We start from the raw sequence: 12720 nt of genomic DNA, 5'->3' as shown, positions 1-12720 counted from the left end.
ATAAAGACCACTTAAAACCATTCCCAACATACTCAAAAAAGCATTTCTAAAAACACAGTAAAAAAGTCTCAAAACAATGAATGTGTAGTTAAGTAAAGCTCTGGGGGAAAAAAAAACAACGACGATGGCAGACATGGCTGCACTGCGAAGCTCCATGACCTCTTTTTCCCTAACCTCCAATTCCTTCTTGGGACTAAGTCTCTCCCCAGCCACTCTCTGTCTTGTGCCAGTAAGTGTAGCTTTCTTTCCCAGTCCTTGATTCATCTTCTTTCAACTTTGCTTCCTCCCCATTTTTATGGTTAATTGAGTTCCTTATCAGTAACATTGTAATGGGTCAGGCTCGAATTAATCTCTGCCAACTCTTCTTTCGCAATTATTTCGTTATTTACTGAATTACATTGTGATAGTGTTTGTAAATTTCCCCCTTTGCTATGTTTTTTCTTTGTTCCATTGATAATTATTTTCAAATGTTTTTTCTTTCGCCATCGGGTGTGTCATTTTGACAACGCTTGCTACTTTCTTGTTTATTGGTGTTACTACATATCGTGGTGTGTCTTGTGTTTTGTTTTGGGAGATTCCGAACCTAGCCGGTAAAGAAAGTTGGCGTTTTGACAAGATTTTGAGGATAAACCAGAGAGGGTAAAAGTGATGGATTTTGTTCACAAGATTGAAGCCGAAGGAAGAGACAATGGAGTGCCTAAGGAGTTCCACTGTTACTTTATTTTTTAGATATCCATCAGAGAGAGAGGTTATGCATGAATATCACTTCTGCGTTGAAGAATGTTACGATCACTCCGTGCCTTTTGTATTCTTCGTTCTTTGAACTTCTCTCGGTCTGCTCATTCCCGTCATCCCCTTCCTCCGGTGACTGGTGATGGTAACGGCCCTTGTGGTGGAGTGGTGCCGGCCTTCCTGGCGTCTCGTGGCTCGAGGCGTAGTAGGATAAGGACTAGTCGTGTCCCTGCGGCTTTTGGAAAGTCACTTTCTGCAGTGCCCAAATGGTTACATAGCCGGTGTGTTCATCCGATTGCCTCTTCTGGTATTTTGCCGAATGTGGGGTTTGAGGATGTTGGAAAGAAGCCTGTGGATTTGCCTATCTTAGAGGTTAATATCCTTTTTTCAAAATTTGACCGTGCCTTGATTAATGAGGTTGATTTGAAAAATTTTGAAATGGTCAAAGATTGGTTGGTGGGCCAACCCCTTTTGGGCTCTGATGTTGTTATTGGGCCGACACATATATCTTTTGGGCCTTGTGCATTTTATGAGCAAGTGGTGGGGCTTGTAAAACATGTCTCTCTTTTAGTTGAAGTGGAACCAATGGGTATTCAAGGAGATATTGGTATGGGCCCTAGTTGCTTTGTTAATGGACTAGGTGGGAGTGGGCCTGGTGATATTTATGGACTCATATGCCTTTTGATAGATGTTGAAGTGGTGACAATTAATTCATGGAGTAGCTCTTTTAGTGGGCAAGAGATCAACTTTCAGCATGATAATGAATATGCTTTATCTAATTTTTTCCAAGCCCAAGATACGTTATTGAAAGAGCTTAAACAATTTATTTTGAATGGGGAAGGACTAGTTGGCTTAATGGCCATCATGGAGAAAAGTTGGGTGTCGTGTGGGCCCATTGTATGTCACATGGGTTTGATGCTTGGACCAAGTTCTTTGGGCCATTTGGGCCATCTGGGCCTTTTGGATCAATCAAAAAATAGCTCAATTCTTGGACAAAAGAGTATTTTTCGACAAGTTGAGCCTCTTGATAGTGATGAAGTGGCCAAGCGGGGGGGTTCTAAGACCTCCGCAAATGTCTCTCTGCAAGTTGACATGCCAGTTTCTCTGGGACAGTCCTCTAGACTGACGGCTTGGAAGGCCAAGGCCCGTTTGGCGGATCTCTCAATTCCGCCAACGAATTTGTTCCAAATTGATGATGTGGGCTTGGCGGTTGGTGCTTTTGAGGTGAATTTGACCCCTGTGGAGGAGGACGATGTTTCTCCTCCACATAAGCCATGAGAGGTGTGGCTTGGAACTGTAGAGGGTTAGGGCAGACCTCTACAGTTCTGGAATTAAAAGCCCTGATTCGGTCGTGCGATCCTGATTTCATCTTCATTTCCGAATTAAAAGTGGAAGCTACAAGTTTGGTACGTACTCTTAAAAATCTCCATTTTTATCATAATATTGTTTTTCCGGCTATGGGGTGTTGTCGAGTGAATTTCGCAACACCAAATTATATTATTTATTTAATATCAAGGAGAATTGTATGTAAAAAGACAAGTGCGAGTATTCAACCTAGAATGGCGAGTACTCGACTGGGAATGGGAAAACAATCAACGAAAGCTGGAAAATAACAATAAGACAGAGAATTATAGTGGTTCAGTCAGATTATGATATGCTTAGTCCACTGTAGCAAGGGATTTGTAGGTGCCATTTCATGGTGGATCACCTCTTTATATACAAAGCAGGTGTCCAATCGGTTACCCAAGGATCACATTCATTGTTGATCCATTATTTACATATTGAATTGCAATAATTAAACCCAAGCAACGTTAACATTAATAAATGAACGAAAGTTATCAAGTCCATCAACGTATGCGTCTTCCACATCTGCGAATTGACTGTTCATGTTCCGTCATTGAGCTCGCAGAGTCATCACTACGTTTGGAACATCTGCACCCTTAGGTAATCGCCTCTTGTAGACATCGCATGTCGAGCTGGTAGAACCTAGACATGCGAATCTATATCGACTTGTCAGGGCTATTGGGTCGTTGGGACCAATATCGCATCATAGAGAGTTGGTCTCTATTTTTTCGCATAAGTATAGAGGGGATACTTGCATATGTCCTGACACATGCGAGTTGGGTCTACCCTGAACAATGCAAATTACGGTTATGCGATCCGACTCAGGTCTCGCTGGCTTTATCCCGGGCGAGGTTTAAAACATCGAGGAGTCTCTCATGGACATTTCAGCTTTCATTGGAAATCTGAATACACGTGTCCTTTAAATAGGAGTCTGGTCTCGAGTTTCTAGGTGAGAGAAATCTCACTATAACATGGGGCTAGCAGGGGGTATTATTTTGGCTTGGAAAGAGGGGTTTATGTTTGAAACTATTATGATCTTGAAAAATCAGATCTCTGGTCTTGTTTATTCGGACCCTCCTACGAATCCTTGGTTACTGTCTTGTGTCTACGGGCCCCCTTATTACCATGAAAAGAGGCTCTTTTGGTCTAACTTGATGGAGCTTGGTCGTAAGTTCGGAGGACCTTGGCTAATTCTTGGGGATGTGAATTTTGTGCTGAGTGACTCGGAGAGAGTAGGATCCCGGGGAAAGGACCAGTTTACCCCCTTTATCTCAAACCTCATCAATGATCACGCTCTGGTTGACTTACCAATTAAAGGGGATTGCATGACCTGGGACAACCATAGAGATGGCAACAGGCACATCAAGTCAGCCCTGGATAAAGCTCTTGGCAATGATGATTGGCTAAGACTCTTTCCTAGGGTGGTAGTTCAATCTCTTGCCACCTGCAATTCTGATCATAGGCCTCTCTTCATTAAGTCTGCTTTCCAGGAATCCAGGAGCAGACGTCCTTTTCGTTTCGAGGCCTGGTGGACCAGGGAACCCCGTAGCTCTTTAATTGTGGAACATGCGTGGGGATCTGTTTCTCATGATTGGGCCCCGGCCAGAGTTTATAAGAGAGTGGGGGCATCGCGCCTTGCTTTGCTCAATTGGAACCGGGAGCAATACGGCAAGTTGGATACGTGCATTTCCAAGCTTCAAGACCAGTTACAAGTTATCCAAAGTATGCCTGCGGGTACTAGATCATGGGCTCAGGAGGTGGAGATAAGGAATAATCTTAATGAGGCTCTAAGACGGAAGTCAATTTACTGGCAGCAAAGATCCCGTGTTTCGTGGATCAAGGATGGGGATAAATGTTCCAAGTTCTTTTTCCTCTCGGCTACAATTCGAAATAGAAGGAACTCAGTGGAGAGCATCCTGAGTACGGATGGGATTCGGTTAACTGATTGAGATGCAATTGGGAAAGAATTCACTATTTTTTTGGGGAATATTTTTAAAAACCCTCCCCAGGGGCCTTTGGAAAGTTTAGATCACCTGATTTCGGACCACCTCTCCCCCTCGGAACAAGCAGGGCTGGAGGTTATCCCTTGCCATGAAGAAATAAGACAAACACTGTTCTCGATGGGTAGTTTGAAGGCTCCGGGGCCGGATGGAATGTCTGTTCTCTTCTTCAAACATTATTGGAACTCGGTAGGGAAGGATTTCTGTGATGCTGTGACAGACTTCTTCCTCACTGGAAATTTGCATAGGGGATTCAACACTACTAATGTGACACTCATTCCTAAAGTCCCTAACCCAAAGAAAGTGTCTCAGTTTAGGCCGATTGCTCTGTGCAATGTCATCTATAAGGTGATCTCCAAAGTTATTGCTAACAGAGTTAGAGCGATCCTCCCGAGACTGATTTGTCCTACCCAAGCTGCTTTTGTCCCGGGTAGGAGCATTCAGGATAATAATGTCTTAATCCAAGAGATTATCCATTCTTTCAAGAAAAAGAAAGGGAAGGAGGGCTTTTTTGCTATCAAAATTGACTTAGTTAAAGCGTATGATAAGTTAAGGTGGTCTTTTATTGATCATGTCCTGTGCAGCTTTAGGGCTCCTGAGAAGTTTCGCCATTGGGTCCGTCAATGCCTCACAACGACATCTTTCAACCTCCTGCTCAATGGTAGGAAGATTAGTGGGTTTAACCCAGAATGTGGCATTCGGCAAGGGGATCCTCTCTCCCCTTACATTTTTATCTGGGCGGCGGAAATTCTTTCACGTATCCTGGAGAATGCCCTAAACTGTGGAACTATAAAAGGTATTAAGTTGAGCAGAGATGGCCCATCTTTGTCCCATCTTTTCTTTGCCGATGATCTAATTCTGGTGGGCAGGGCAAATTTGATTGAAGCCAAGGGGATGTGGCAGTGCTTAGAGAAATTCTGTGATTGGTCGGGCCAAAGTATTAACAAGCTCAAAACTTCCATTTTCTTCTCTGGTAATACGAGTATCGGGATGAAGAGGAGTATTAAACAGGCCCTGGGGCTCAATTGTGGAATGGGAAACATAAATTATCTGGGGCTCCCCTTGTTTAGATCCCGTCAAAAGGATGCCGACTTCAACTTCATCCTGGATAATTTGGTTAAGAAGTTGCATGGGTGGAAATTAAAATCACTTTCTAAGGCAGGGCGTGCCACGTTGATCAAATCTGTTGGCCTTGCATTGCCTGTTTATACCATGCAAACGACGAAACTCTCAAAAAAACTGGCTTCAAGAATTGACGGGATGGTAAGAGACTTTTGGTGGGGTTGTGAACAAGGTAACAGAGGGATCTGTCTTAGGGCTTGGGACCACCTGTGCCTACCCAAGTCTCAGGGCGGTCTTGGATTTCGAAAATCTTTGGAAATGAACCAAGCCCTTTTAGCCAAGTGGGGTTGGGATCTTCTCAATGAAAACCAGTCATTATGCTGCAAGGTGCTTAAAGCGAAATACCTACGGGGTAGACAATTCTTTGATTGTGATGTTAAGAGTTCTGACTCTTGGTTTTGGAAGAATGTGGTGCGTACAAAAGAGATACTAAAGGAAGGGGCTTGCAGACTAATAGCTAATGGGAGTGATACAAGCATTTGGAATGACCCATGGGTTATACATGGCAGGGATTTTTACCCTAAGCCCAAGCACAACTACCAGGGAACACCTGAATTTGTGTCGGATCTGCTTTTACCTGACGGGAATTGGGACATCCGGAAGCTCAATGATCTCTTTCACAGGGATACAGTTAATAGTATCCTGAGGGGCGGTAAACCGAGTGGTCAGGGTAGGGATAGATGGATCTGGATTAAGAACTCTAATGGTCGATTCTCTACCAAATCGGCCTATCTTATCCAAGCTATGAAACGGGCTCCGTTGTGTAATGTAGCTCCGAATTTGTGGAACAAGCTGTGGAGTTCAAAAGTTCTGGAGCGTCACAAAGTCCTTTGGTGGAGTATCCTCTCGAATACGCTACCTGTTAGGGCTATCCTTTCTAAGAGAATGGTTATTGATGAAATCACCTGCCCCTTTTGTGGTAATGGTGATGAAACTATGGAGCATTTATTTCTCTATTGCGATCTGGCGTCCCACCTTTGGAGATCTTCCCCCTGGGGAGTTATGCCTGTTGTAGAATCTGGGGCCCGTATGTGGGACTGGGTTAGTTTTCTTTGGAACCTTAGGACCAAAGGAGTGGATACGGATGGGTTATTCCTTTATGCTTCTATCGTGGTTGACACGATTTGGAGGGCTCGAAACGACAAGGTTCATAATAACAATATGGGTAGCTTGAAACATTACATTGATTCTATTAAGTATTGTTACACTGATTATGGATCCAGTTTGCTCAAGTTTTGACAGGTTGCTGATACTCTGGGTTCGTCCCCCCCGCCTGAAGATTGGGTCAAGATCAACTGCGATGTCAGAGTCGGGTTGGAATCCATGTGTGTGGTGGCAATTGCCAGAGATCATACGGAATCAATTTTGTGGGTGGCGACTAACAAGCTTCAATTCACTGACTCTCTTATCGGGGAAGCAGCGACTTGTTTGTTAGCTTTGGAGACGGCGACCACAATGCATCGCCCTTTTGTTATGGTGGAGAGTGATTCTAAGATAGTAATCAAGAACCTAGAGGGTATCGATTCCTTTTGGCAGCTTGAGAACTACGCAAGACAATGCAAGCATCTCTCTACTTTTTTCACTTGCTGTAATTTTTCTTATATTTCTAGAAACTGTAATTTTGCGGCCCATAATGTGGCCAAGTGGGCGTTTGCCAACAATATTTCTGGTATGGTAGAAGTCTCTACTATTCCGAGTAATTTTTTCTGTAATGACCGTGAGGTCTGACTATTTGTTTCCTTCTAATATATATACAAGCTTTAATTTCCAAAAAACATACTCAAAAACCTACCCTAAACACACCCCAAACTCAGTTTGATTCCTACAGCAACAGATAAGCAAAACCCTACCTCAAAACCAACTCAAAAACTAGTGTTCTCAATCCAAAAAGTAGGAAACCTACATCAATTCACTTCTAGGCTGATTTGGAATTGAAATTCTGCTTGAAAAAAAGAAAGCTTGCTAAAGAAAATCCCTTATGGTGGGCTGGTTCAAGCTTGCACAAGAGAGAGAAGGAGAAGAGGTTGTGTTTTGATGGTTACTTGGTTTCTAAGTAATATACAGTAAGGGTTCTCTTTTCTTTCTTCTTTCTTTCTTTTTTTTTTTAAAAAAAAAAAGTAAACAATCAGTCCATAAAATTAAAAGTCAAAATTCCCATTTAACAAAATGACTAATTAACCCTCCAAAGAAACTTAAATTCTAAAAAAAAAATAACCTAGGGGCATTTTGATAATTTTACTAATCCATTAAACTGACATTCTAAAAATTCTAACCTAGTCTGGAATACCCTCAAAATAATTCTTCCATTAATGTCGTGATATTTTTTACCATAATGTTAAATTCCACAGTCGCCGAGCCTGATAAAATATTTTTATTTCAAAAAATGGTATCCTCGATACCCACATATCCCAATATAATCTCCGTAATTAATAAATTATGCTTTATAATCATTCAATAAATCCTCACTAATTACCCTAAGTAAGATCATAATCTTACATCATTGCCAAAATAATTACATGTTTAATAAAATATGTCTATTTAAATATCATTTTATTTTTCGGGATATTACAGTAAGGCTCGCAGCTTTGCTTGATGCATGCTACCAATAATTGGTGGCACTACAAGACTTTCAAACCTTGTGACTGGGATTTAATCAACAAAGGGAGTTTTAAGAGTTTGGTGAAGAGGGCTATGATCTTATGCAATCGGTTGGCTTTTACTTTCCTTCTTTCTTTTCATCGTTCCTCTTTTATACTTTCTCTTACATTCTTTTTGGTTCAATTCCTCGCAGGCATCTCTTTTGTCTTTTGCTACCCAACATAGAGGTCTCCAAAGAGTTGAGATGCTTGAAATAGAGCTTTTCCAGACTAGAGAACATTGCGAGGTCTTGGTCAAGCAATGGACTAACTCACGGTCCGAGGTCTCCAAAGTTATATTGGAAGCCGAGGAGTAACAAAAGACTCTTAAAATCAACCTTGAAAATGCCCAGAAGAAAATTCAAGAGCTCGAGGAAGCAAACAAGGCTACCCAGGCCAATGCTGGTAGAAAACTTGAAGAAGCCAAGGCTGACGCCAAAAATAGGGTCAACACAATCGCTAGACGATCTATCTACTAAGCCTGGTTTGCTTATCTTGGGATGGATTTAAGTTTTCTGGGTGAAAAGTCTGGGGAGATGCTAGCTTATTGCGAGCAAACTAAAAAGGAGGAATTCGGCACTGCAGAAGATGAAGTTGATGATGAAGAAGAAGAAGATCCAATTAAGTCTCCAACAATGTAGACGTAGTCATTTATCTTTACGTTGTTTTTTTCTTTTTTTTTTATTCAGTAAAATGACCATCAGGCCGAGACAATATTTGCCCCTTGTGGCATTTTGTAAAAACCTTTGCTATGTTAGATGGCCAACATAGTTAATTTATATATTTTCTTTTGCCTCGTATCTTGCTTTTTGAGTTAACCATGTTTGTTTATTGCATTTTATTTCACAATTTAAACATTTGTTTCTCGATTTAGCCTAAGATACTTTAAGTTGGATGCATCTCCAATGTTATTTTCATTGAGATATACAAGTAGTTAATAATCTACCATGACTTTTGCGAACAGTTTTTAATCTACCATGTTTATACACGAGCAGTTCTAATTTGCCTTGTTATACGCAAACAGTTCTAGTCTACCTTGTTATACGAGAGCAATTTTAATCTGCCACACATATTTTTTTAGAGCAAAGTTAAAATATTTTGAATAATTCACCTTAGGAATTATTTTGAATATCTTTTGATTGCTCATATGAATAGTTAATCCTCTATTCATATTTTTAGCTTAAGTATTATTTTTCAAGGCACATTTGTATTTCGTTTATAATACATGTCATGATAATGCGAGCCGTTACATATTCAGCTCGCATATAGCTTTCTATTGTTTTATGAGAAAATCTCACTTACAACTGCTATTTTAATTTTTCCTTTTAAAGAAAAGGTTTTTCAATATCTTGACTTTATATTGTCAAAAGACAATTTTAATCAACTATTCTTTCCTTTGTAATTTTTTTTTTTAAAATTTTTATGTTTGCAATACTGTATATATTTCTAAGTGAACTCTAGTTATTATACACGTATATATGCCCCCAAGTAATTTTAAAGGGAATAAACTTTGTAATTACTTGTACAAATTTTAATTTTATTCACAACAATCACTAATATTTGCTATGTGGTTGGAAATCTAATTATGCTATGCTATGTTATGCACTAGACCAGACATTTGCTATGAAGTAAGAATTATGAGCATGTATTAGTCGAATCCAGGAGAGGAACATTGGACTGCAGTTAAGCATATTTTGAAATATTTAAAGAGTACAAGACATTATGTGTTAGTCTACAAGGTTGGTGCTTTAAATCTCGTAGGCTATACCGACTCAAATTTGCAGGCTTGTCTTGATGACAGGAAGTCTACATTTGGGATGGTATTTACTCTTGCAAGTGGAGCAGTTGTTTGGAGAAGTGTCAAGCAATCCGCAATATCTGACTCTACTATGGAGGCCAAATACATAGTTGTCGCTGAGGGTGCTAAGGAACTGATTTGGCTAAAAAAAGTTCTTCACAAAACTTGGTGTTGTTCCTGGAATGGAAGAACCACTGGTTTTACTTTGTGACAACACTAGTGCTATAACCAACAGTAAAGAGCCTTGAAGCCGCAAGAGGAGTAAACACACTAAGAGGAAATCCCACATCATCAAAGCATATGTGGCAAAAGGAGACGTACTGGTGAAAAAGGTTGATAGTGAAGACAACCTAGCTGACCCATTCACCAAGACTTTGACAGAGACTGTATTTGAAAATCACAGAGAGAATCTAGGATTAATTCAAAAGTACTGATTGTATTATGTTAGTGCAAGTGGGATATTTTTGGGTTTTGTGCCCTAACAAAAACTCTATTTCGATGTAATCTTGAGTATTCCTTTATCAGTAAATAAATATATTTATTTCATTACTTGTTTAATGTATTATTTGGTTCACATGTTTATTTCATGATCATTTGTTTGAGTTATAAATTCATCTAAATCCTTATCACATTGATATTCTTAATTATTGTGTTGTCAACACAGTAGAAAGTAATCAAGATTATGTGATTAAATAAATTCCTACGATTTATCAGTACACAAGATTTCACTGATATGATAATCTACAATGTAGTTTACTTGCACCTAGGATAAGTGTTATGTCCTTTCTAGGGTATTGGTAAAGTAAGCTTGAATTGGATGTATGGAGTATACATCGGAAGGGGCCGATATTGAACTTGGATAAGATATCATAAAGTTACTGTAATATCTATCTAAGTCAATATCACCTAGTTGATCTTAGATCAATGATCTTAATCCTGAGATTGTTAGGTTCTAGTTTAGTTGTATTATTTATGTTCTTCAATTTTTTTGTTAAAGTTGACCAATTGGATCTTCCTGTGACATACAGATTAAGAATATGGTAGTTCAATTGAGTGGGAGTGCTAATCATAGATACGGAATCTATAGCTTCTATAAATGCATAGAAGTGAAATGATAATTTTCTTCGAGCTTGCCTTAATAGAAATAAATAGTTGAGTACTCATTTCAGTAATTATATTAGTTTACTAAAATATCATTTATAGGTAGCTAAGTATTTTAATGATAAAATACATTGAAGGGTAGAGTGATAAATTTATCCCTACTCAATGTAGATCATCTATAGAGGATCATTAATTATTTAGATTATAACAATAGATAATTCATAACGTATCTATATCGTGGTATATATAGAGCGTTTTATATAATTAAGAGTGCAATTCCAAATCTATAGTGGCACAAGGAGGAAATAATAAGTTAGAGAATTTACTTAGTAAATTCTAGAACTACATATTAGAAGCTTGATTATATAGGCCCATGTTCCCACACTAGTTGAGATAATACTGCTTGTAGACTCAACTAATTGGTTTTAATTAATCAATTATAATTCTTAAATTGGACTGTGTCTTATTTATGAATTTTCACTAAGCAATGGCTTAATTGTGAAGAAAAGAGGTTTTAAGGTTTATTTGTTAATTAAGATACTTTGTGAAGTCTAATTAATAAATATAGGGGTGTGCATAAATTGATCCAATCCAATGAGAACTGATCGATCCAATTACAACCGACCGCCAAACATAGGATATCTAATTGTGATCGGATCAGATTGGATGTTATTTTTAATTATTCTATTGGATCGAATCGGATGGTGGATGGGGTGTCTAAAAATCCAATACATCCAACATCCAATCGACCTAATTTGTATTTTCATTTAGTTTGGATGAGTAATTAGATTTTATATTGTTATACGTCATATATATATGTATATATGAAAATTAACGTTAAAATTTTAATCTTTTTTTCTTAGATTGGATGGATCCAATCCAATCCAGTGCATACTGGACCTAAAATATTGGATGGATCCGATTCGATCCAAAAAAATACTATGTCTAAAATATTGGATAAACCCAAATTAAACCAATAAATACATATGAAATACATCCAATGGATAGAACCGATCCAATCCAACATCCAATGGATGTTGGATCGATTAGATGAATTAAATTGATTGGATCGGATTGGATGGTAAAATCTAACATCCAATATATGATTGGATCAGATCTGGATAGGCCTAAAAACATTAGATATGATCTAATGAACACCCCTAATAAATAAGTTAAACGGTGATTTTATTTGATAATTAATTATAATTATTAAATAAATAATTTTGACATTTATAAGGTTAAAATTTGAAAATATGGCATAAGTGAAAGAAAAGATAAATGGTCGAATAAAATGGCAAAATTATAACTAGTGGGACCCATCCTCTATAGTCGGACAATATGTGGTTTATTTTGCTATTATTTTATCTTTTTTATTCCATATAATTTAAATCCTAAACCTAGGTGAAATATTATAAAAGGAATAGGATGCTCTCATTTTCATCCATGCATTTAACCTAGTGTACATTCTGTTAGACAACTAGAGTTTTGTTTTGAGAGCCTCCTCCCTTTACTATTTTCGAATTCCCCTCTCTTGTTCTTCATAATTCTCGAGCCTATAGTATAAGAGTACATGTCCACTCATAAGAAGTCTATTACTCAATCATAGTGTGGAAGACTGTGAAGAATCCAACACTTGAAGGAGAATCGGACTTAGATTTTGATAATACTTTGTGACAGAAATGAACAAAGGTTAGAAATCTGAGTGGAAGGAGACATATTATTCCGCTGCCACCAATGTAAGGTTTCTTAAACTTTATATGTGTTTAATTCTATTGTTTTAGAGATTCATATTTAGGATGTTAATCAATATACTTAATAGTAAATCTGAATCCTGGTAAAATATACTCCAACATGGGGCATGTCAACCGTCAACCTGGGCGCTGAGTCCAGGTTGAAGATACACAGAATCTGTCTTTTTGGAGCTTGATCTTCTTAATGGTGGAAAGTACTCACAGAAATTCAGTTTCGTCAAATTTGCATGGTTGTT

General features: G+C 38.5%; 2 protein-coding genes across 2 annotated transcripts; both read left to right on the top strand.

Moving 5' to 3' along the window:
- The first annotated feature begins 2006 nt into the window (after window positions 1-2006).
- On the top strand, window positions 2007-4025 carry LOC115700034 (uncharacterized). Its single transcript, XM_061103289.1, has 2 exons — window positions 2007-2138; window positions 3126-4025. The coding sequence occupies exons 1-2, from the start codon at window positions 2007-2009 to the stop codon at window positions 4023-4025; spliced, it is 1032 nt and encodes a 343-aa protein (XP_060959272.1).
- Window positions 4026-4196: 171 nt separating this feature from the next.
- Window positions 4197-8475, top strand: LOC133030517 (uncharacterized). Its single transcript, XM_061103288.1, has 5 exons — window positions 4197-6344; window positions 6441-6920; window positions 7990-8082; window positions 8188-8280; window positions 8362-8475. The coding sequence occupies exons 1-5, from the start codon at window positions 4197-4199 to the stop codon at window positions 8473-8475; spliced, it is 2928 nt and encodes a 975-aa protein (XP_060959271.1).
- Window positions 8476-12720: the final 4245 nt, after the last annotated feature.

The sequence above is a fragment of the Cannabis sativa genome, chromosome 8 (genome assembly GCF_029168945.1).
Source record: "Cannabis sativa cultivar Pink pepper isolate KNU-18-1 chromosome 8, ASM2916894v1, whole genome shotgun sequence".
Classification (NCBI taxonomy): domain Eukaryota; kingdom Viridiplantae; phylum Streptophyta; class Magnoliopsida; order Rosales; family Cannabaceae; genus Cannabis; species Cannabis sativa.
Note: the sequence above shows the minus strand (reverse complement) of the source record. Positions and strands in the feature narration are given on the sequence as shown.

What these genes read in the sequence shown, in the direction of transcription:
- LOC115700034 (XM_061103289.1), top strand. Translation starts at nt 2,007, where the DNA reads ATGAGAGGTGTGGCTTGGAACTGTAGAGGGTTAGGGCAGACCTCTACA. An exon ending in AAGTGGAAGCTACAAGTTTG is followed by an intron (nt 2,139 to 3,125) that starts GTACGTACTCTT and finishes TTGAAAAATCAG; the next exon opens with ATCTCTGGTCTTGTTTATTC.
- LOC133030517 (XM_061103288.1), top strand. Translation starts at nt 4,197, where the DNA reads ATGGGTAGTTTGAAGGCTCCGGGGCCGGATGGAATGTCTGTTCTCTTC. An exon ending in GGAGGGCTCGAAACGACAAG is followed by an intron (nt 6,345 to 6,440) that starts GTTCATAATAAC and finishes AAGTTTTGACAG; the next exon opens with GTTGCTGATACTCTGGGTTC. An exon ending in AGACTAGAGAACATTGCGAG is followed by an intron (nt 8,083 to 8,187) that starts GTCTTGGTCAAG and finishes GAAAATGCCCAG; the next exon opens with AAGAAAATTCAAGAGCTCGA.